Source organism: Jatropha curcas, chromosome 1 (genome assembly GCF_041381405.1).
Source record: "Jatropha curcas cultivar XTBG-Jc1 chromosome 1, XTBG_Jcur_1.0, whole genome shotgun sequence".
Lineage (NCBI taxonomy): Eukaryota > Viridiplantae > Streptophyta > Magnoliopsida > Malpighiales > Euphorbiaceae > Jatropha > Jatropha curcas.
This window is the reverse complement of record NC_143151.1, coordinates 279527-304557: the sequence shown is the minus strand read 5'-3', so window position 1 is coordinate 304557 and position 25031 is coordinate 279527. Positions and strand designations below refer to the sequence as shown.

At 33.5% G+C, this 25031-nt stretch overlaps 3 protein-coding genes across 5 annotated transcripts; 2 read left to right on the top strand and 1 right to left on the bottom strand.

The window, feature by feature from the left end:
- The first annotated feature begins 4433 nt into the window (after nt 1–4433).
- On the top strand, nt 4434–8990 carry LOC105629357 (uncharacterized). Of its 3 annotated transcripts, none has more exons than XM_037640696.2 (8): nt 4434–4970; nt 5186–5341; nt 5471–5632; nt 5831–5992; nt 6114–6230; nt 7636–7743; nt 7910–8402; nt 8523–8990. In XM_037640696.2, the coding sequence occupies exons 1-8, from the start codon at nt 4581–4583 to the stop codon at nt 8798–8800; spliced, it is 1866 nt and encodes a 621-aa protein (XP_037496624.1). In that variant the 5' UTR covers nt 4434–4580; the 3' UTR covers nt 8801–8990. The 3 variants fall into 3 exon arrangements, with proteins under 3 accessions (XP_037496624.1, XP_037496623.1, XP_037496622.1); XM_037640695.2 differs by having other exon boundaries at nt 8517–8990; XM_037640694.2 differs by having other exon boundaries at nt 4436–4970; nt 7910–8990.
- Nucleotides 8991–9243: 253 nt separating this feature from the next.
- Nucleotides 9244–10391, bottom strand: LOC105629356 (NAC domain-containing protein 4-like). The gene is given in 3 exon segments (NM_001308775.1): nt 9244–9466; nt 9549–9790; nt 10158–10391. Coding segments are annotated over 3 exon segments (444 nt in total). The 5' UTR covers nt 10306–10391; the 3' UTR covers nt 9244–9412.
- A 1925-nt stretch (nt 10392–12316) lies between these two features.
- LOC105629355 (serine/threonine-protein kinase TOUSLED) lies at nt 12317–24633 on the top strand. The gene is made up of 16 exons (XM_089723576.1): nt 12317–13104; nt 14601–14690; nt 14957–15172; nt 17249–17299; nt 17521–17628; nt 17704–17748; nt 18544–18656; nt 19360–19426; nt 19974–20040; nt 20772–20869; nt 20939–21118; nt 21289–21499; nt 21656–21920; nt 23033–23087; nt 23309–23470; nt 23978–24633. The coding sequence occupies exons 1-16, from the start codon at nt 12868–12870 to the stop codon at nt 24071–24073; spliced, it is 2061 nt and encodes a 686-aa protein (XP_089579702.1). The 5' UTR covers nt 12317–12867; the 3' UTR covers nt 24074–24633.
- Nucleotides 24634–25031: the final 398 nt, after the last annotated feature.

The window sequence follows — 25031 nt, the reverse complement described above, 5'->3', positions numbered from 1 at the left end:
GTTTAGTTTAATTAGTCTTTTTTTATTCAAAAATTATGTTTATTCCGTTTAATCTAGTTTAATTCAGTTGAAACAAACTAACCCAAGTGCTTATTCTAATAATATTAGCTACAGGTAGCCAAGAAATTAATTATACCATTTAGAGGCACCAACATTGAATATATCTGAATACAGTTCCTTGTCAGTAATGTCGGAAAATTTTTTAATTCTCCATTGGAATTTCGATGAAACAAGCTCAACCACATTAGCGGTAGTTTTGACATCTGCAACAAGAAATTAGCAACAAAATTTGGAAAAAGAAAATCTGAATAAATTTAAAAAAAAAAAAAAAAAAAAAGCTTTTGGCTATGATATGATCAAATAGAAAATTTCATATATACCTCCCATGGCTTAATTAATGACTTTTGACTCTAAATGCAAAGTTCTTCACAATCATATGATAATAAACATTCTTCTGCCATAGATATATATATATATATATAGCTCTCTTATTCTTTCCCATCTCTCACTTTTCCATTTTAATGATTCCTTTCTTTTGCTTTTTGATGATAAAAAGGAATTACCATTTATTTTATCTTTTTTATTCCCTTTCCCTTTCACTTTTTGATGATAAAAAGGAATTACCATTCCGTTAAGAAATATATTAAGAGTTATGAGCGAAATGTAAAATTTTCGATATTTTATTAAGCCGATTTTAGAAAAATTTTAAAACTAAGTTCGACCGTCATATATTAACAATCAATTCATTTCATTCACATGAATTATACAAGAAAATTTTTATTTTTTTAAGGTAATTCCACAAGTGAATCTTCTAATTCTTTCTTATGTTAAGACCAAAATTAACAACATGAAATTCATTTCATTTAATATTCATTTCTAAATAAATTATAACGAATGTAAATATTTATAAATCAATTCTAAATAATCAATATGGAAATATAAGGCCTGAACCCCAGGTTTGGACTTTGAGGAGCAATCTGAAATTCCGAATACATTCAACAAAATATGGATAATGTTATAAAATAAAACGGGAACCCGTAACCTAATGACTTAACCTCAGCTTGTATAAAGAGTCAAGTTTGAGTTTTCCTAATGTCTTCTACGAAGAAATAGAAGAAATGGTTTCATTAACAGAAGAAATTGTCAATTGAAAAACTTAGCCAAACTTCAGGTTCAGTGCAGCATGAAACAGAACAAAAAAGACTGCATACACTGAAGCTATGTCCTCGGGAAATCTAAACCTTTTTCTTCAGGTTCTCCTTCAAGGGTTTCCAATGGACGTTAACTAGCTCCAGTTTTTCTTTTGCTCCAAGCCATTCAGTGTTGGCCTGCTTCATTTCCTCTTTCAGACTTTGCAATTCTTCCAAATCTTCAGCTGTTTCTTGATTGACCTTTTCCAGCTGTCCCGCAACTGATTTCTTATGAGCAAGAAGCTCCTCCTTCTGGGTAATTAAGCGTCGAATTTCAGCCTCTAGTTTTTCTTCTTCATCGAACGGCCTTGAGAATTCAGCATCCAAGGAAATTAGTGTTTTCTTTTTATGAGACAACCTTGCGTCGAGATCTGTGGCTTTCTCGGAAAGAGATGTTTTCCGAGCTTGAGCAGCTTCTTCAATGGTGGTAGAAATAGGTATACTCTCTCTAGATTCTGCCAACCAAGACACAAAATGTTCAAGAACTATTTTCTCAAGCAAATTATCTGTATGCAGAATAATTGCATGCATAATGTGCTCAATATTGCCAAAGGCATCGGCTCGTTGTATAACTTTTCTCTCATATTAAAAAAGCATTCCAATGCTTTTCTCTGCTGTTCAAGAAAACCAGGTCCAGCTGCTTCTCGAGAAACTGCGATTGCTCCAATCAAAAAAGGCCTCGAAGTTCTATTCTGGCTTGAAAGCTCTGGTAGGAGGTTCTGAGACTTTATCTGTAAATTCGAATAGGGTGTAACATGCTGTGAGGACGCAGCCATATCAGAAGACAAAGCGTCGACTTCTTGATCACAAGTGGAAGAAGCAGCTGGAAGTACTTCATCTTGATTCTGAGATTCGGTTGTTAGAGACGATTCAGTAAGCAAAACAATAAATATTTGAAGGAGTTAGCAGTTAAGAATTATATACTTAAAACTTTTATTTTCTTAACCAGTAATAAACCCAAATTAACTCAATCAATTGATGCATAAATTTTCTAAATTGGATAACTTGATTCTCTGATGCAGGAACTTCATTTTTTGGAGCCTGGATAACTTGTTCAGGTATTTCTGACTCAACTGTACTGTCTTCTTTTTCGAGGTCAGGAACTGAATAATGCTCAACGTTGTGAACAACAACTTCAGCTTCTACTATAAGAGTATAATTCACAAGATACTTTTCATTAGGATCTTTTATTTTGCTAAGAGAAATAAAAGATGCGATTGTTTTGAATACATGGCCATTGGTTTTTTCTGCAAAATATACGTAAGTATTGGGCTTAGCCTCACCATAATTCAAGATATGAGCATATATAATTATCAAAATAGGTTATTAATACGTCATTCCTATGTCAACTATCGTATGCGTTAGATATAGTTATAGGGTGTAACCCACGCACTTCCACTAAGGCGGAGCTTGACAGGAGTAAGAGACTTGGTGACCCTCCCCTTGACTCGTAATTTGGTGATAATAAACATTCTTCTGCCATAGATATATATATATATATTGCTCTCTTATTCTTTCCCATCTCTCACTTTTCCATTTTAATGATTCCTTTCTTTTGCTTTTTGATGATAAAAAGGAATTACCATTTATTTTATCTTTTTTATTCCCTTTCCCTTTCACTTTTTGATGATAAAAAGGAATTACCATTCCGTTAAGAAAATATATTAAGAGTGGTGGAATAAGAAAAAATATTTTATGAGCGAAATGTAAAATTTTCGATATTTTATTAAGTCGATTTTAGAAAAATTTTAAAACTAAATTCAACCGTCATATATTAATAATCAATTCATTTCATTCACATGAATTATACAAGAAAATTTTTATTTTTTAAAGGTAATTCCACAAGTGAATCTTCTAATTCTTTCTTATGTTAAGACCAAAATTAACAACATGAAATTCATTTCATTTAATATTTATTTCTATTTTCTTTAAGGGAAAACTTAGAAATTGCATTAAGAAAAACCCGACTACTAATTAGTCTGAACAAGAAAAATAATAGAGGGTGAAACATCTTCAAACCAAAATAGTTCCTCAAAAGTAGAAGAGAGTATTTCTTTAGTTAAATTATAAGCGACTCCATTGCCGATTCGATAAACATGAGACAAAGAACAAGTAAAAATGCACTGAATGAATTCTTTAAGAATTAGTAATATGCTTCTCACTCCTCACATTAGTATCGAAATTACCATTTCGGACGGTAGCATTGTTATCGAATTGATTAATTACTGAAAAACTAAAATCCACATCTCTACTCCATCCATTAGGCAAGCTTGATAAATCAGCAACTTCCAGATATATTGGCAAACAATCTACTTGGTTTCCCTTCGGGAAAATAAGCAAACGCCTAACAAATGTACCACAAACAAGAAAACAAAACTCAAAAAAAAAAAAAAATTTTTTTAACTATTTAGTAAATTTAAAAACTTCTTAAGTATGCTAATCGACTAACTACAACAAGTCGAAGATTTAAAAATTTAAAATTTGGAGATATTTAATTCAATTATATAATTACTAATTTGCTCGATTCAGTAATTTTGATATTTTGAAACATTTAAAAAAAATACAAAAATAGTATTGGATCATTATAATTAGTCGAAAATATTGATTCAAAATACAATGTTGGGAATAGAAATATCACTAGATTATATTACCATTTATAGTTACCCGCAGCTCATAATGTTATTTTGGTCTATTGGGCTTCTCAAATCAAAAAAAATATTATGAAAACTAATTTAGGCTCAAATTATTTCAGAAAATATTCTTAATTTTTTTTTATTAAATTTCAAATGCTTGGCGCATTTAAGAAAATTAATAAAGATAGCTTGGTCAAAAGAAAAACTAAGTTTTGAAAAAGAAAATAATTTCTATTTTTGGTGAGAGAAATATTTCTTGATCATTGACAAAGTTTTTCTAGTAAAAACCAAGAAAAAAAGAACATTATATTTTATTAATCTGCCAATAATTGATACTTACAATTATCAACAATCACTAATTAATATCGGCCTTCCTCTATTATTGGCTGGCTTCCCTTATTATTTATTACAATATCATAATTTATTATTTTTATATACTTAATAATATATTTTTAAAATTTAAAAATTATAATTATATAATTTATAAAAATATATTTTGAAGAGAAATTATTTTTAAAAATAAACGGATTTAATCTGTGATTTGTTAACAAATGCACTCTCTGACTGTCCATTCCGATTCGCAGCCAGGTTTGTTTGAAAAGCCCAAATCTCTGACCCACTTTATAAAGAAAAATTAAAATCAAAACGGTTAACTTGTCCGGAATTTCAAGGGTTCAGAACTAGGCACAAACCCTGCTCTCTCTTCTTCACCGCCAATACAGCTTACAATTCAAATTAGGGATTACTTGTGAGCAAAATGGGAAAGGCAGAGAAGCAAAAAGGGAAAATTGAAGAAGAAAACGAAGAGGAGATGCATGTGATAGCAGTGAGCAGTGACGATGACTACGAGGCCAACGAGGATCTGAGTTTGAAGATCGTTGAGAAGGCGCTGCTAAAGCGAGAAGCAAAGTTGGCTCAAAACGATAACCACTGTGTTGTCGTTTTAGACGATGATGACGATGATGTGCCTAAGAATGGTAGTGGTGATGTCGTTGTCTCTGGCGGCGGCAGTAGTGATGGGAAGGTGGTTGAGTTTTCCTCGTCGTCGCCGTCGCAGGAGGCTGAAGTGGCTGTTAAAGATCCTTTGTCTGTTAAGAAGAGGAAGAGAAAGAAGAAAAATCAAAATATTGAAACTGGAGAACAATCTGTGAGTTCCTGTTTATTATTTAACTTGCTTATTCACTTATTCTGCTTGATTAAATTGGTTTTATGGTGCTTAACTCATCGAATTTGATTATTTTAAGTTCATTGAGCTTTATTTTAATCTTTCCTTTTGCTTGGTTGAGTATAAGATCGTGCACTTTGATTTTTGGGCTTTTCAAGTTCATATGTAGTAGTGTACCTAATCCCACATTGCATTAGGTCCTTCTTGTAAAGGAAGATGAAGAGGCAAACATGGTTGAAAAAGCTGAGACTTTGGAGAATTCGGAGTCAGATCAGCCCACATCGCAATTAGATAAAAATGCGGATCCAAATGTTGTTGGGATATCAGACAATATTGTGCTGCGAAAGCTTCTTGTGAGTTAACTAAATTAAACTATCTGTTCTTATATGCAATTTGAAACAAAAAGAAATTAAATTAAAAAGAGAAAAGAATGTGATTCATTGTGAAGGCTTAGATTGGCATCTCTATTTTTATTCTCTCAGCGAGGTCCAAGATACTTTGATCCTCCGGATAGTGGGTGGTCAACGTGCTACAATTGTGGCAAGGAAGGTCATATGGCAGTAAATTGTCCATCACTCGAGAAAAAGAAAAGAGCCTGCTTTCTTTGTGGCAGTTTGGAGCATGGTGTTAGGCAATGTTCCAAGGTTTGTACTTTGTAATTACAATATTGATGGAGATATTTTATCAACCTATGATCTTTGTTTGTTGAAGTTGAGTATGTTTGAAATTCTGTTCTGCTTTCCGTCCTATTTTTCTTGTTGAGTGTGTTTAACTTAGTGACTTTGTAACTTAGTTAATGGCATTTCATCTGTGTATTTTGTTGCACTTGGATCTCTTTGCAGGAACGAGTTTGCATTATCTGTAAATCAAGTGGGCATCGTCCAAAAAATTGCCCAGAGAAACATAAGGGTTGTCCTGAGAATTCAAAAGTATGTTTGAAATGTGGAGATTCTGGGCATGATATGTTTTCATGCAAGAACAATTATTCTCTTGATGATCTCAAGGTCGTGTTTTATTTCCTTCATCAGTGTTCTTTCTTTTATACTTTTTGGTGAAAGCTTTATTATTTGCATCTGGATCACTATCTCTATTTGTTTATTGACTAATGTCACCTTTTTACTTCAGGACATTCAGTGTTACATCTGCAAGAGTTTTGGCCATCTTTGTTGTGTAAACTTTGTAGATAATAGTCCAAGAGAAGTTTCTTGCTATAAATGTGGTGAACTGGGTCATACTGGTGTGGTGAGTCCTAATAAATGTTTCCAATACCATTTCTCTTCATGGTTAGGGACACAAGTGTATATTTACATATACATGCTAATATAGCCATTGATTTGTTATTTCTGAGAATCCTTTCCTGCCTTGCTTATATTATTTTCTTAGAATAGAATGTCTTGGTGATTGTCTGTCCCTGCTATTATTATTTCCATTGTTTTCAATCTTGAATTGCTCAAGCAAACGCTGCATTGGCCATGTATAAATAGTGACAGTGTTGTTTTCATCTTCTGATTGTTATGTATGATACAAAAGCTATGATATAAGCCTGAGTATGAAATTGGATCAAATGGTCTTCAACGAGAACAGGCATCTAGCTTTCTGGCTTGGTTCTCTCATTTACCCATTTTGGTTAATTGAAAGGAATAAATGCATCAAGAGCTTGTTTAGAGACTAGATCTTAGCCCCCTAGAATGGTCTTCAACGAGAACAGGCATCTAGCTTTCTGGCTTGGTTCTTTCATTTACCCATTTTGGTTAATTGAAAGGAATAAACGCAGCAAGAGCTTGTTTAGAGACTAGATCTTGGCCCCCTAGAATGTTTTGAACTCCAGTAAGCCCCTTTTTCATCCACACTAACCAACACTAAACCTAAGGCTAGGGGTGGGCAAAGAAAAATGAGAAACCAATATAAAAAAATTATCTATTGTAACCTTTGGTTTTCTTATAGTTATTTATGATTTATAACATGTAAAGAAACTTTCCATAGTTTGGTAACTGAATTGTGTGAACCCTGATATGAAGCAAACTACTCAAAGATGAGGGCTTGAAATGGTTGCTAACAAAGACACAAACTAAGTATTAACTATGATTTGCACTAACTGACAAATGCAACTTAATAAATAATGGCCATGGATTATGTGCCATTCAAGTTCCACTTCTGGCACTTCCAGTGCTACTTTAAGCATTTGGCTACTGAGTCATGAACATAGGCATGCAGACCAAACACCCACTTGTAATGAGCTTTTTCAGCAACATTCTCTTTGAACATGCTTTGAGGTCTTTTTTCCGTGGCTGGTGTTCTTATTATTGTTCATGTTTCTGCTTGGAGCAAAAAGCCAATGCCTTTTTTAATTTTTGGTTGGAGGTCATGCCCTTTAGATAAAAGATATGATCTTATTAATTGCCAATATATGATTTTTCTTTCTATGTTATGGATCCATTGTGATTATTTATCAATTCCTTTACTCCAAAAGCTTTGCAAGTGCAAATTTATCTACTTCTCATTATGTGGGTCTCTATTTTTCTTTTGACATTTGCATGTACAACATCAGTTCTGGTTACCCTTATGGATCCATCTTGGGGTTTATGTACTTGGTAAATGTTTGATGATTAGGACCAGCTTCTTAATGTGTGGGTATTTATCTGTGCAGGAATGTTTAGGGTTGCATGATGAAGCCACCATGGCAGCCTCACCTAGTTCATGCTTTAGATGTGGTGAAGAAGGACATTTTGCACGTGAATGCACAAATTCTGCAAAAGTAGGTTTTCAGGCCTTTGGTGGAAAAAACATTTTCCATGTTCTTAGGATTACAGTATGCTGACTAAGTTATCACTTGGTTATCAAAATGCAGTGTTTTCTTTGTGGGACATTTTATTGTTCTTTATAAAGTACAGGCGAAGTTATAAGTTGTTGATTATGTGCAGGCTGGGGATAAGAATCATGGATCTTCAACCCCTGTTCTGAAACCTCAGAGAAAAAAGAAAGAAGCTGCAGGATTTAAATCTGCTCCTCCAGATCTTGGCAAGTCTCGTAAAAAGAGAAAAACCAAGTCTGAACAAAAAAGGATTAATACGCCAAAAAAATCGAAACAAAGAGGTGGCTGGATCACTGAAGATCCTGAAGATTTACAAACACCAAAAAAATCAAAACAAAGAGGTGGCTGGATTACAGATGATCCTGAATTATCCCATACGCCAAAGAAATCAAAACAAAGAGGTGACTGGATTGCAGAGAACCCTGAATTATCCTGGACACCAAAAAAACCGAAACAGAGAGGTGGCTGGGTTTCAGAGTATCCTGAAGACACATCCCAATCAAAATCCAAAAAGAACCATTGGAGATCTCCTTCAAAACCAACTTATAAGAGTCAGATGTCAGGCTCTGAATCTTCCAAGAGAAAGCACAAGAGTCATCTAGGTATGTCAAGTTCTCAACCTTCTAAGGATGTGCCAAATAGTTACTCTGGATCTTCAGCATGGCAAGGTTCAGGGACGACTTACCAGTCTCATTTGGGACCTTCAACATGGCAAGGTTCAGGTACGGCTTTCCAGAGTTATCGGGGACCTTCAACATGGCAAGGTTCAGGTGCGGCTTTCCAGAGTTATCGGGGACCTTCAACATGGCAAGGTTCAGGAACGGCTTTCCAGAGTTATCGGGGACCTTCAACATGGCAAGGTTCAGGTGCGGCTTTCCAGAGTCATCGGGGACCTTCAACATGGCAAGGTTCAGGTACGTCTTTCCATCATAGATTTACAGCATCAAGATTTAGCAATTCTGGCAATGCTGGGTTTGGAGGAAATTATAACTGGTGGTAGTAACAAGCTTGTATGTAAACAACAGCCAAGTGTGGCTTTTGAAACCAATTCTCTCTGCTGATTCATCCTACCATGTAACCTTGTATCAGCCTGTGTTTTGTTTTTAGTTACTTATTAATTCATCCAATTGTTTTATACTCGCACATGAATGCCCCAAAGAGATTTATTCCATCTTTACTTTGTGTGTTTATTCCTTGCTCAACCGTCTTATCGTCACCTATTATTTTATGACTAATCTTTGATGGGTTAATTTAAGACTTGATTTTTTACTTTCTTTGTGCTTGAATCTCGGTCACTTGTGCTATCTGTTTCCTTGAACTTGCATACATTATTTTCTAATCGCGAGTCTTCTATGTTTACCCTTGTGGTGCCCAAGGGGAATGATAATAGTCTTCTGTTACAATTTCTTGCTATTATAATTTCATTCTTGCAATGATGGGAATCCAATCCAATAACATAGCACTAGTAATTAAACAGCACGAAAATACACACTACAAAACTAAATACAAACGTTATAACTAGAGGAAATAATGCTGTCTTCTACTGCAACACCAATCCATAGCAATTTATTTTCTGGACAGCAGCTTCACAACCTGAGTCTTTTATTGTCTTTCAAAGATTGTTGTCTTCTGGCATTTGCCTCAGTTTGCAGAGAACGTAATCACTCTACACAAATTTATCAAGAATAAAAAGATAATAGAGATATTATTTTTACTTAACTACTGGATTAGAGAATATTGAAGGATACCTGGACTGGGAAGTCGAAAGTGGGATTATACTCGTGCATAATCCAGTTGGTCCTAACACGACCATTAGCACCGTTCTGATAGAAAACTAGAATCTGTTTTGTAGCAATATCCTTGATTTTAAGAGTCTTGCCAATGGTTTTCCAGAATCCAACATTAGTTGTCCTGTTGAGCCGCTGACCATTATGATTGCGACGGCAGAAGAAATACCAAACTCCATCGTTTGAGTTATTTGGCATCATGGCTGCATGCATTAAGTACAAAACAATAATAAACACCTATTATAAATAGAATCGGCCTAATATATAAATTGCACCTTTTGAACTTTTGCGGATTCTCCTTTTGTCCTTGAATTGTATTGGGTGATCGTGAGATTCTATAATTTTACATTTTAGTAATAACTGTGTTCTTCGCCAAAATGACATTATTTTGTTAGAGATTTAATCATTATCGTACACTTTTTCATTTCACATTTTATTTCTGATGCACATAATTATTACTAAAATATGAAAGTTTAAGGTCATGATTAAACTCTGTAAAAATTCGGGAGCCACAAATATAATCGTTGAAAGTATAAGATTAAATTTGTGCATTTGAACAGAATTACTCACAAGGTATATCCCATGGTTCAACAGTCAAAACATCAATCTCAGGAATTCTGCTGACTTGATCGTCATGGCCAAGCATCTTTAGCTTCAGAAAATGATTAACCAATTCTTCATCATTTGGACAGAATCTGTAGCCAACTTCCCCAGCCATGTTGATTTCAGCTACTTTGTTTTAAAACTGCAGAGCAAAATATCAATAGAAAATGAAAGAGAAGAAGCTTAAGTCTATCTTTGCTACGGTGAGAGAGAGAACACTTGACAAGTTATATATAGACGTCCAAATCTCAGATTCTACTTCGCTTACAAGTTGCTTTACTTCTATAACTTATTGTTGTCCTAACGATGGCTTCAGTCACAATCTAAAGTCTCTACTTCGTCAAGAAGTTGCACATTTTTATTGGTGGAATGGAAAGCGCATCCTCCCTTCAAAATGCCCACAGTATTTAAAATAAAATTGATGATTAATAAAATATATTAAATAGAGATATATATTAGTTAATTAAACAATTAATTATATTCTAAAAAAGAAAGTGGACTATAATTTACAATAAACAAAAAAAAATCAAATCTATTTTATATATATATATTCAGTTTTAATAATAAAATAAATTTAAGGTATTGAATAATAAAATTTTAAATGAATAATGCTCAATTTATCTCATGAATTTAAAGATAATATATGTGGCTTAAAATCAACTTTTTATATAATTACTATCTGAATTTTGTATCAAATGATTAAAAAACCTAATTTTTACTAAAAAAAAATAACAAATTTTAATATTCAACGACAAAATCGTTTAATCTAAAAACATAACGTCTAAAAAATAACCTACAAAACATTAAATATTTTTAAGTAATGAATTTTATTAGTTAACAATATTAAAAATTATTTTTTTGGTAAAATTGGACCTTTTGATTATTTGATGCAAATTTGTGGTGATAAATAAGTTTGATATTTTTGGTAAAATTATAAAAAATGTTATTTTTCTATAATTTTTTTTTTTCAATTGGCCTAAACACAATAATCTAACTTTTTTAATAATATGAGAAAACTAAAAGTTTTCATTAGTCTAATTTATTTTTTTCGGTTTTAATAATTTAATTTGATTTACTTAGAGCTATGGCTCAGCTAACAATACAGGCCGAATATATGGAAAGAGCTTTCAGGTTCAATTCCATTAAACACAGATGTAGGAAAAGGCGATGAGTCTTAACTATGACTAAGTCTCGAACAGGTCCCTAATAATAGGGTCCGCATACTAATAGTTAAAAAAATATAATAATTTGATTTGATTTGATTTGATTTTAGTAAGCTTGGATATGTATATAATATGGGTAATTTCGTAATTTTTGCGTTAAAATTAACCAAGTTTTGTTATTGGCAAGTGCAAGCTAGGATTTGAGGACAAATTATTAATAAAGAACCTTTTTGGGCTTTTAGGGCTGAGTCATCTTTCTTTGTTCCCTCAATCTACTAATGAAATTTGAGTTGAGTTGAAATAAAGTATTTTGAAAGTCCTTTTCAAATTTAGCTCAAATGTGAAGAATAAAATTTGATCAAATCTTACCCTAATAGATTAATCTTTTAAAGAGGATAATGGACATTAATGGTATTTTTCACCCACATATAAATTCATCCTCGTACCTTTAATAAAAGATTTTTTGAAACACCGCGTTTTGTAAAAACATATCATGCCTCTTAGAATTAAGGATTTCCGTAACATTATACACTTATTTGTATTAACAATAATATCTTTTTAGAACTTTTCACTTTCATGTTTAAAATATTGATTTGATGTAATTTTCATTTTTTTTCAACTATAAAATAATTATTTAATCGATCTAATTTATGAGTTGAAATATTAAATGGATCGAGTTGAAGTGATTAATAAGAGCGATTTTATAAATTGAAGTGTTTAATGGATCAAAATAAAAATCGAAAGTGCTACAAAATTTTTATTTTGAAAGATACATGGATGAATTTATCTATTTTGCTTAAATGGTAAAATGTCAATATTACCCCTCTCAAAAGCATAGAATTTCAAAAGGGTTTTGTGAATATTTTGTATAGATATTAATAAAAATGGGATCAAATTATTATCCAACTCACATGGTTTCACTATCATATCATCACATGCTTTTACCCTCAAAATATATTAGGTATAAAATTAAGTCCAGTCTCACCACCAAACCAGTCTCTTTCCAAATTCCATCGTGTTCACTTCCAAGTCCCCACTTTTTCTTCCATGATTCAAACAATTGTTCATCTGACCAATTCAAAATCAAAGCCCAAAAGAAAAGAAAGAAACAGTCTTTTAAGTTTTGAACTCACCCATTGAAACTTCTTTTCCTCTGCCCAAAAAGCAATACAAACAACCCTCCAACGCCCCATCATTCCTTGTTCTTCTCCTGGAATTCCTTCTCCTCCAATTCTCTCACTCTGATTTTCTTTTCTCTTTGCCAAATTCAAAACCCTAGAAATTCTCTCTCTCCTTCTCTTACCTTTTCTGCAGTCTTTTTACTGTCACTTTTGTTTGATCATGCCTTTGTTTTATACAAACCAAAGGCTGGGGAGAATCTGTTTTCTTTTATAAAAAACCAACATTTTAGGGTTTTGTACTGATTGATAAACTGAATCCATTTGTCTCTCTGCTTAAGAATGATCTGAACTCTTTTTTGTTTTCTTGATTGCCAAGTATTAGGTTCTTGCACAATGTCTGATGATATGTTGATACATTTCTCTTCTAACTCTTCTAATCAATCAGACCAGTCCTTGCCTACTAAGATTGCTAAACTCGAAGCTCGCATGGTGGGTAAGGCTTCTGCTATCGCCTCCACCCCTGCCCAATCGCAGCAACAACCCACTTGGTCCTCTGTCTCTTCCGCAGTGAAATTTGTGCCCTATAAGGACTCGGCCGAGCAGATGAGTTCTAGTGATTCTGATGATGATGTAAGCTCTTGTTTATTTTTATGTGTATGCATATGTATCTGAGTAGTAATGTATGCATTGTTTTTTTGTATCTTGCTCTTAATTACTGATAAGTGCTTGGATTGGGGCTACTTTGCAACTGTTAGATTCATATGCTAGAATTTCTTGGTTTGCTGTCAAACTTTTGCATGGTCTCGGAAATTACTAATGAATCATAGAAGCAGGTTCATGAAAAATGCAATTTATATTCTTCTTGTGTTATATATCATAGTACATTGGCTAGGCTTAATTCTTTGTGCTTAGGAATCGAATATTGTGATTTGTAGGATAATTCCTGGCTCCATCTCAAATCTTTAATTCGTTCTGCATGATCTCTCTTTGTATCAAATGTGAATGGGTAAGATAACACTGAATTTCAAGGTATTTATCTCACATTAAATGACAGTGGGTGATTGTTTTAGTTGGAAATGTGGTTGTCTTTATTGCTTAAACACTGAGGATATCATGTGGGAATATACCATCTAATGATAGAAGATATGCTATACGAATGCTGCTTTCATGGACGTATACCATCTAATGATAGAAGATATGCTATACGAATGTTGCTTTCATGGACTAAGTTCAGAGGAAATAAACTACTTCCTTAAATACTACATTTTGTTTGTTTTTTGAAAGTTGCTTTGCTGTGAGTTTGCTTTGGTGTGCATATGTGATAATATTTACCACGATGAGTAAGGAAAATTGGTCCAAACAATTAGAGGCGTTAATAATGCTAGATATAGAAAGCTGACTCATGTCATGAGTTTGAAGACATAAAAACGAACTGGAGCCGGATGAGAGGAATGATCCGCTTGCTCCGAAACGACCTGGCCCAATAGGGAAATCACAATTCATTGGGCCTCACTGAATGGATCGATTCAAAAACAATTAGATGATGGGTTTTTTGGATTGTTTCATCAATATATTGAATGTCGACGGATGCTCCTATTACATTCATAGTCTCTGAAGGATGAGAACTAACTGTGTAGCATCTACATCAAGAGTTTAAGTATTGTATACGTCACGGCTTGCCCTCTTTGAACCCATCTTTAAAAAACTTGAAAAAAAAAAAAAAAATTCAGCTTAGGTGATGAATGGTTCATAAATGGACCTGAATTGTATTGATTGGCTGCACCTTTGTGCATATGTGCATGTATGGTAATTTTGGTTGATCGGACGGTTTCCATACTCGGAATGAATGTTGCACTTGCAATGTGAGTCCTACAACACATTTGTAAAAAAATGGTATGCATTCAATTTTTGTACATCTATCTGAGAGTGTTTGCATGTGTGGACTATTATATTTTGCATTTTAGGAAGTTGATTTATTTTATTAAATTAGTGTTCAAATTTTTTTTCTTATGTCGGAAATCATTTTTTTTATAAGATATTTGATTTACATGAATATTTCCCACTGGATATATCCATTACACATTCAATTTTTCCCACTTACATTGTCTTTTATTTGGTTTTGCCAGAATGGAGGAGAGTTTCTTATACAAGCAAACACTCAGAAACGCCAAAGAATACAAGAAGATGATAATTCATCTGTTTTTGAAAGTCTTGAGGTAGATTGATGATTGGCTATTTAATTTGGTTGGAAACTTAGAGTTACCGATTTAGGGCTTAATAGTTTAGCTGATATATTTTTCTTAAATCTTAATTATCTCTCCCCACTTTTTTGATGTTTCTGCTTATTTCCTTAGGTTTAATAGTCTTTCTCTATGTTGTTGATACATTTCCTTATATTTTCTTTACCATAAATTCTCCATTTTAACTCTATGTGGGAAACATATTTAGAAACTAATTATTTATTTATTTCGTTTTAAAAAAGATGGCACAGGCAGTAGCTGATGGAAAGCAAAAAACTGGGGAATCCATAGAGAACAAGACCAGTGTTGAAGCAAATAGGAGAAAACAAGGGCGTGGGAGGGGGCATTCTACTTCAGGTAGAGGTCGTGGTTCCAAGGGCAATGATCAAATGAGATCGCAAAATTCTGCTTCAACAGCAATACCTTCAAATGGTCAGCTTGAAAGCTCATACCTCAAGGTATGCTTTTCCTGGAATACGAGTCTGCTATTTCATTGGCATCTTTTTGTTGCAATTACTGTTGTTACCATAATTTTATATGATATTTTACTTTTTAATATTACTATTGCTATTGTTATTACCTATTCGGAAATGGAAACGTGGAAGCATGGAAATGGTCACAGAGAAACGATATTTTTAAAAATATAGGAAACAGAAATGTGGGGGAAACGCTTAAATGTGAAAAATATAGGGTTATATTTATAAATATAAAAAAATAAATTATTATAAAAACATTAAATATATTCAACGGCAAGTCAAGTCCAATCAACATTTAATCATATCCTAAAGAATTACAAGTTTCATACTCAAAAAATACATGTTTGTGAATTTGTATTTATTTATGTATTTATTTTAATTAGAGAAACGAGTTTCTGAGAGTTTCTCAGTGCACGGAAACATATTTCCGCGAGGGGGAAATGTGTTTCCAAATTACCCATTTTGCGGCAATGGCCCCGAAACGTTTCCGAGGAGTTTCCAAACATGTTCATGCAGGAAATGTTTCTGAAATGCGGAAATGGCTACCAAAGAAAGTTTCCATGCAACATACGGTATTACTATAACAATATGATCAAACAATGTAAGTATTATACTGAAAGGGGTTATTACTTTTCTAGGGGCTTACTCCATGAAGTCTATTTATTTTTGCTGTAATTCTACCAGTGGTGTTGAATGCAACCCTATTGCATTGATATTCTTATCTTCCATATGCTTTAATGTTGCTTGATTCAATGAGTCAATGTTACATATGCTGTGTGTCATAATACATCCATTTAGCCTTTGGTATATATTCATTTGATCCATTGATTGTTCCTTTAAAATGTCATTAGGAAAGATCAACATTAGAGAGTTTTGAGATTTGCAGCTGGTCAATTGTTTCTGCCATGCCTCTCATGCTACATTCTTTTTCGTGAATGGAAAGTAAGGAGAATCCCTAAAATTTGCAAAATGTCTGGATAAGTTACCTAAAAAGTGTATGAAATAATCATATGCCGTGATGCTTATGGAGAATAGAACATTTTTTCCAGTCTTCAGAGATATTCAAATAAAGAACTACCATAAATAAGCAGCATCAATTTCCGTCCCTGTGAATTGTGGCTCTGGGAAATGTGCACCAAATAATAATGGAGGCAGAGAAGACTCTGTCATTTGTCATGCAATTTAGTATTTATTTAAAATCTTGCTGCTGATGCCAAGTTGTGGTTTCCTGTGGCAGTAAGCTGGGTGCTGGCAGTGAGAAAAAGACAGTTCGTTAAGTGGCTGTTTGGCTTATGGTTGTGCTATTTTTGGTCAACTGCGTTTGCAATATGCAAACCATGGTTTGGATAAAGCCAGATTTTTGAGCTTTTCCCAAACCATAGTTTTCAAGAAGCAATTTAATTTATTTTTAAAAAGTAAAAAAAAAAAAAAAAAAAAAAAAATCAAAACACAGTTTTCAAAAAGCAGCTTCAAACTCAATCCCTAATAGAACCTAAGCAGAATAGTTATTGCTGTTTGGAAAAAATTCTTAAATCCATGTTTGCTATTGAATTGTTTTGCAATCAATTCTTATGTTTCATCAAATGCTAGATGAGTAAAATGTCTTCTTAGATCGTTTCCCCTACAAAACAAATCTAATAAATGTAATATGCTCTTCAACCTTTTGATAGTTTATCCAGTAAATGCTGTAGTACCTTTGGTGATTGTTTGTGATTTATAAATGGAGTTATAGAATAAAAACACATACACAAATAGACACTCAATGAATCATGGAAACTTAATTAGCATATTTCATTGGTGCTCTCTTGGAGGCTGTTTGTCAGTATTGTGGGTTAACTTGTGCACACTTGAGTAGTTCCTTTCTGTAGATAATTTTTGTTTCTGGCACCATTGTTTTTGCTATTGATCTTTATGGACAGAAAACTTATGGCCTCTAAAGATTACATGCAGAACTTTTTGTTTCCATTCCATCTTTGTACTCTGGAAGTCTGCATCCAAATGGTAAACTCCTTTGCAGGAAATTTATCTAAAAGGACAATTACGTATAATGTTTTGCAGGATAATAGGCATAAAGAGAATTTACGCAATGATGATCACACTTCATCAGAGGTATCAGTTTGATGACTTTGTTATATAAACTCTTTTACCTTTTCTTTTTTGTTTTGTGTGTGTGTGTGTGTGTGTGTGTGTGTTTTAAATAAAAGAGAAAAATCTTCGGTTGCAATTTGTTAGATTTTTGAGATCTTCCCAGGGATTCATTGCTTTACCCACAGTACAACACACCTTGGCGTTCTGTTGTTCTAATCCCATCTTTTGCTTGCTTGAATTAGGAGGAGGTCACTTCCCTACGTGCAAAAGTTGCAATGCTAGAGGAGGAACTTCGTAAATCTCGTCAAGAGGCTGCTGACAATCACAATCTGTGCTGTCGATTAGAAAAGGTATATTTTTTTTCCCCGTACTTTATAGCCTTTAATTATCCACATTGTATTAAAAGAATTTATTTATTTGTGCAGGAACTGAAGGAGCTAAAAGATTATGAACAACAAATGAAGCCAAAGGTTTGCTTTCTGAAGGACATGGGTTTTACAATATATTTACCTTTGGCTGATTTAGTAGTTAATTAATATTGCAGTTACCTGTCATCTTACTAGTAATGTTCCTGCCATATTGGTCCTCTTCTTCATATTAAATGCATTTACTTTGTATCTGATAAGTTTTGTGTCGTGAACCTCACAGGTTCATGACTGAAACAAATGAATGGAATCATGAGAGGGAGTAAAACTTTCGCCTAAATAACAAGCATCTAAATGATTCAATGAGATTCTGGAGCTTACAAAAGTAGGAAAGTACTAAAGATTTATTTGTTTTTTCGTGAAAAAAGACCTGGAAATGTATAGATTTAGTTAAACAGGCAAAAATATATTTCTTGATCTCAGTCATTTTATGTTGTTGGCATGCAAAAGGAAACTATTTACCCTGAAATAATCATCATGGTGGAGGGTCAGAATAATTTTCTTCTTTATGCAGTAGACATGAACGACATTCCACTACTGCCTAAGAAGTTAAGCTGCTCTGGAGGTTTGCCGTAGTTAAATTTTGGAGATGTGTCTGTAAGGCATCATTTTAGGGCAGTAGCATATTCTTGTCCAGAATTCAAGTGTTCTGATGAAAGTATATTAGAATTTAATTACTTAATTCTTCTGTCTGCTGGAATCTTTATGTTGACTTCTAGTTTTCAATGTGTGATTCATGTGCATGCTTAAGTTTCTTACAGGGTATATGTCATTTGAAGACGGTGTAAACTTTATTTATATTTTATGCCCATTTTTAGTATCCGTTCTTTCTTGTTGCAGAGAGTGAAAATGATATCTGATCTACTGATATCTGTCTCAAAGGCAAAGAGACAGGAAGCTAGGATAAAAGTTCGCCAGGATTCTTTAAGACTTGGCAATGTAGGCGTGATAAGGTATCCTGTCTTGGTGCATTTTTGATTGACGTAAGAGGAAATAAAATAAATGAAAATTTTCAAAGGAAAAAACTGAAATTGAGAAGAATTCCAGACACAGTAGAATGCAGAGAACTTAACTAAATTGGGATTATGATGTTTCTATTTATGTGTGAGTCCTTCAGCTATTTGATTTAGGTTATATCTGCCTCTCGAGCTTTCAGTAGCATATCCCATCAAGCATGGTAAAAGAAGTGATTAAGCATGCTTGATTCAAGGCTATTTACTATTTTATTGGAAGCTAACGTTAGTGTGATAAAAAAAAATTATATATGTACTCTAATGCCAACCAAAACAAACATTCCACATTCAGATTGTGTCTCATTTTCAGAGAAGAAATTGCACGCTAAAAGCTAGGTAATATGGTACAGTTAGTTGCCGCAGGGCATATCTACATTGGGTGTGTATTTTTGTAACTGTGGGTTCTGCTATTCTTACGTGTAAAAGGAAAATTCATTTCTATGAATGGGCACTTGTGAGTTTTTCCATTGTGGTGAGGAAATTGCAGGTGGCCCTCCATAGATGTAGGCATATTGCCAATCCTTGTTTACTGTCTGTCTCTCTCTCTCTGCAATTCTTATTTTAATCGATGTCAGTTGAGTGCCTTTTTTTTTTTTTTTTTGTTGATTATTTAGGTTACTCATGTTTTCTTTGTCTGTTGTAGAGCTGGAACTGTTATATCTGAGACATGGGAGGATGGGCAAGTGCTGAAAGATCTAAATGCTCATCTCGTATGTCATAGTCAGATCTCTCTCCCCCCTTGAACCAATTAATTGTCCCTTTTTAAACTCTACTTTCTCTGCATTTATTTATTTCAATTTCTTTTCCTTTTCAAGTTGCAGTCTATGAACTCACAATTATGTTCGCACTTTTAAGTAAATTGTAGCTAGAATTGCATCACTACTGAAGAATTTGCACTGGAAACTTACTAATAAAGCATGATAAGCTTAGACATCCATAGTTTCAAAGTAATCCTAATTCGTAATCCTTAAGACTGTAATTACTTTAACTCATCTTTTTTGGCATGAATTCCAACTTCAAAACTGAAATCAAGTATTAAACTTACTAAATTGTTAGGATTCTAACCAAAATGAACCAAATAAAGTAAATTTAGAACCCATAGAATTTTATGAATCCCAGCGGAACTTGCAAATTTACTGAAATGCCCCCTGCTGCTGTGGTACTTTGAACACTAACATACCATTATTATTAATCTAAAATAAAGTCACCTTTTTGTGTGCATTAATAATATTTTCGATTCATCATTTGACTTTTTAGAGACAATTGGTGGAAACAAAGGAGGCTGTTGAGAGGCAGCGGAAATCATTGAAGAAACGACAATCTGGTAAAACATTTACCTTGTAGTGCTTGGTGACACCCATATGCTACTCTTTTAGTATTATTTGAGGTAGTTGGAATGTAAGATTCAGGGATACCTATCAAGTACCTTTTGATCTTTTAGTTGGTCAAGTACTAAACTGTGATTAGTATTTTAGCATCTCTCTTTTTGCTAAGGCGTCTATTAAGATTTTGTTGCCCTCAAACTTTTTTACCATATTTATAATTTTTTTTTTCATCAGTCCTCATGCTGTTATGGCTTTTGCTGATCAACAGAAAATTATGTTTGCTCTAAGGTTTTCTGGTACATATTCTTGCTAACCTCCAGTGGGCATTACCCATTATCATACAACACTTGGGCAGTTGTCCACTCTATGGCCTGCTATCTCTTTTCAGAGAGAATGGAGCTGAATGGTCCTTTTGAAACTCTAGAACATGAACTTAATGCTCATTCATAGATCTGTTGGTGTTACTTTTATTCCTGTCAAAGAATCATCTACTTTTTACCATTGGTGGTTTACAAGATTCTTAGTACTGACAGGAAACTTTTGGCCCCATGTTGATAAATAATAAATGTTTGTCTTTCACTTGAATTTCAAAATCTGGCTCGCTTGTGGTTTATTTAGCCTTTGTTAGCTCTCTCAGTCTTTTTTTCTTTGCTTGCAAAACAAAAAAAGGAAAAAATCTTAATACTAATTGCATTTTTTTTTTTTTTTTTTTTTGTTTTTTGATATGCAGATAAGGGAGATGGAACAGATGCAGAATCAGGAGCGCAAGAAGAAGATTTTATAATCCAGGACGAAATTTTTAAATCTCGTCTAGCAAGCATTAAGCGTGTAAGTTCACTAATTTTACCTCTCTATGCACATGTGCGTTCTCATTAATAGGCTATTGATTTTCTATAGGAGGAAGAAATTATTTTGCGTGAGAGAGATCGTTATGAACTAGAGAAGGGACGGCTGATACGTGAAATGAAACGTATAAGAGATGAGGATGGTTCCCGCTTTAATAATTTTCAGATTTTGAATCACCGATATGCCCTGCTAAACCTCCTTGGGAAAGGAGGATTTAGTGAGGTTTACAAGGTCAGAACTTTACAATTCATCAATCTTTTGATAATTGAAACATTGGTAGCACCATTTTTAAGCAAGGCTCCTTATTGCCATAGCAAAAGTCTAGAGAATTCTTTTGCCAATATTGGCAATTGTAAAAGCATACCTTTTTGCAGTGATTTGAAGTAAGAAATTTCCAGCAGGCATATGATTTGGTAGAGCATAGATACGTTGCATGTAAGCTTCATGGTCTGAATGCTCAGTGGAGTGAGGATAAGAAGCAAAGTTACATAAGGCATGCTATACGAGAGTACAATATTCACAAGACATTGGTGCATAATCACATTGTTCGGCTTTGGGACATTTTTGAGATTGACCAGAATACATTCTGCACTGTCTTAGAGTACTGTAGTGGTATGATATTCTCTTGAACATGATATTGATTTCAATACTTATAAATGGGCATATCAGTGAATACCTTCAGACTGTGCTCTGATCAGTAAGAATGAACCTATTGAATGTACCCTCAAAATTTTACTTTTTTGATTTTCCTTCATCTTCCCTTATCAGGAAAGGATCTCGATGCTGTTCTTAAAGCAACACCTATACTGCCTGAGAGAGAAGCTCGGATCATTATTGTACAAATATTTCAAGGCCTTGTATACTTGAATAAAAGAACACAGAAGATTATTCATTATGATCTGAAGCCTGGGAATGTTCTATTTGATGAGCTTGGTGTTGCTAAAGTTACTGATTTTGGTCTGAGCAAGATAGTGGAGGATGATGTTGGATCCCAGGGAATGGAACTTACTTCCCAGGGAGCTGGAACATATTGGTGAGTAATGTGCAGTCTGCCATTTGTGATCAACTGGATGCAATTGTTGTATCCCTTGTTTGAATACAACATTCTACAACTTATTTAGTGGACAAGTTCTCACTTTCACAATATATCTAAAACAACTTTGCGGTTTCCTAATCTAAAAGAATTACTTGTTGGTTATCTAATATGTCAAGTGCGTGTCAAAACTTTCATCTTTCAAACTTGAATTTGTTTTGTAACGTCTTATCAGAATATGTAAGATAGCAAGTAACAGATTATTCATTGCTGTGTCACCTTACTTTGCATAAGGATTTCAATCACAAATATTGTGGTGATTTATTGTGTTGATATCAGATCACCCATGCATACCATACAATGAATTCATTTCTGTTCATCAGAATTTCAGTTTTTAAGTGTTATGAGAAACATTTGGATTCTTTTATTTCATTAGGTGGTCAGTTACCTCTTGACTAATAGGATAGCATTTGATGCATGATGACAGAATTTTGAGCATGGAATAGATTTGCATTTCTATGGATGAAATAGGGTTATTAATACTGGCGATCTCGTAGTTCTTGGTCTGTGAAGATATGTTGTTAGGTGCTCCAGTTTATTTTCCTGTTGGGGCTTTCTTCGCCTTCCACCTAAGCTGGACAGGGAAGGCCCAGAGGCAAACCCTAAGCTGCATAGGGTCTTTCTATACCGCTAATATATTTCTGAAAAGTCGAAAGCTAAGTGATAAAGGTTTTGTGAAATCTTCTAAATTGTTAATGGGTAAAAGGATTGGAGTTCGTGTACAGACTTGAAATGGATGAATAAAGTTACATGCATGAAATTGTTGTATATATTTTTCACTAGTAATTCGTAAGTTAACCTAACTCTTCTTTTGCCCCTTTTTAATAGAAATTGTGCGTGGATTCTCTTTAGCTATTCCAATTATTTTTCCATGGTATTTTATTTCTTGATTGTTTACTGTTTTGTGTGTGCAAAACACATGGATGCACAAAGAAAGACACAATGAAAAGATGAATCTTGATGTGATTGCAGTTAGAATGTTGCTTATAGGTTCACTTGTTTAGCTTTTAAGGCAACTGTAGCTAATGTGTTTTCCCCCTTCTGTAATTTAGGTACTTGCCGCCAGAATGCTTTGAGCTCAGCAAGATCCCTTTAATATCATCGAAGGTCAGTCTTGCTATGAATAAATGTCCTTGCAGGGAAGAGGGTAGGGGATTATTGTGAAACAAGGAACTCCCTTTGTTTCTTGCGTCATGCCTTTATGAATGTCTAAATGGTTGTATTGCTCAAGACATATCATTTTATGAAGCTTTTTCATAGATAATGAATATCTTATTCTTATCTTTATTTGTTGTCCATTGCTTTGCTTGCTCTCTTTTGGGAGTCAGGTTGATGTCTGGTCAGCTGGGGTTCTATTCTACCAAATGCTCTTTGGCAGACGTCCTTTTGGACATGACCAATCTCAAGAACGAATATTGCGTGAAGACACAATTATTAAAGCTCGCAGGGTTGAATTCCCCTCAAAGCCTTCTGTCTCAAATGAGGCAAAGGTGAGATGGACTACCTGTTTTATGATAGTTAATACTACATGTTTTGTTCCTATTCTACTGAAGCGTACACCATGCAATTTCCTTCAGTGCTTAAGCACAACAGAAATTATTGTTTCGGCATTAATGCACATGAGGAAAGATAGTAGACATTTTATGTGATTCAATTTGTCACATCTTTTGTTGTATAGTAAAAGATTTTTAGAAAGCTTAGGATAATTGTTTGGGTGCAGAATAATCTTTGCTGGGTTCCTGGATGATGAGCCAAAGATGGGGAAAAATAAATTTATCATAGAAAAATGTGATATTAGCTATTTTCACCTGCTATAATATAACATATGAAAGAATTTTGATCAGCTACCCCTGTTTCTATATCTAATCTTTCTATACGTCCTGCAACATTCTCTCAAGTTGTTTCAATATATCTTTGAATGTTAATGAAAATTTAGGAAGACTCTGTAGCTGCTTTTCTGTTTCTAATTTTTATGATTTTAACTGATTCCCTTGCAGGATTTTATTCGTCGATGTCTAACGTATAACCAAACTGAAAGACCAGATGTTCTAACTGTTGCTCAAGATCCTTATCTTACATACTCAAAGAAGTAGTGTACAAAGACAGAGAAGTAGGCTTGCATGGGGCAGGAAGGTGGATAGCTTCAAACTTGGAAAGAAATTTGTTGCAAGATCAACTTGGAATTTTGTATAGACTGTAAAGGTTTTCTAACTTATTTTTTTTTGCCTGGTTTTTCAGGCCAAGAGTTTAGTGCCCCTCTTTCTTTCGAGTAAATCTTTTTTTTTTTTTTTTTTTTTTTTTTTTTTTTTTGGGTTTTTATTTATTATGTTGTAACAGGTGATTATATCTTTTGAAAAAGGAAAAGAAAATGACCTGTACAGAAAAGTTCAATTCAAATTTTCAGAAAATGGAGAAGAAAAGCTCTGTACTTTTTACATACAAGCTTCAGACACAGGCATCTAGTTTTCCTTGCTTTTAAGGAAAATGATATTATCTTTTCCATTTATGTTAGAAATACATTTGACTAATGGCTTTTCAAATGTAGCCTTACTATTTATTGCTTATGTTAGAAATACATTTGCTAAATGGCAAATTGGCTTGCGAATGTAAAAGTTAACATGGAATGGTAAATTTAGATGCTTAATAGATTTAATGTCTTGTGTCTGTTAGTAATTTTTTAAATAAATTTTTATTTTAATAAAAAAATAAAATTAAAATTATGCTCAGGGAATTGTGTTGGAGTGTAATATAATGTAACGAGATGTATTTCTTTATATTTATATGCTAGAAATATTTTCAATAACAATTTACTATGATTCACCAATGTAACAAGGGTTTATAAAATTCGGTTTTGATGTAAGAATTAAGAATCTATACACCCTTTTTTGTTTTGCTTAAAAAAGTTATTTTTTATCATTTTTTTTCATATATTTTGATTTTGTTGTAAAAAAAATTAAGGGTGCATAAAGATACTTATTTCAATTACAAAAATAAAATAATAATATCTTTTTTCAAGTGCAGAAGTAAAATAATAATATGAATTTGACTACA

Coding starts and splice junctions, on each gene's coding strand:
- LOC105629357 (XM_037640694.2), top strand. CDS start 4,581: ATGGGAAAGGCAGAGAAGCAAAAAGGGAAAATTGAAGAAGAAAACGAA. Junction 4,971..5,185: donor TTGAAACTGGAGAACAATCT/GTGAGTTCCTGT, acceptor ACATTGCATTAG/GTCCTTCTTGTAAAGGAAGA. Junction 5,633..5,830: donor GTGTTAGGCAATGTTCCAAG/GTTTGTACTTTG, acceptor ATCTCTTTGCAG/GAACGAGTTTGCATTATCTG.
- LOC105629355 (XM_089723576.1), top strand. CDS start 12,868: ATGTCTGATGATATGTTGATACATTTCTCTTCTAACTCTTCTAATCAA. Junction 19,427..19,973: donor AAGATCTAAATGCTCATCTC/GTATGTCATAGT, acceptor TTGACTTTTTAG/AGACAATTGGTGGAAACAAA. Junction 21,500..21,655: donor TGTCTTAGAGTACTGTAGTG/GTATGATATTCT, acceptor TTCCCTTATCAG/GAAAGGATCTCGATGCTGTT.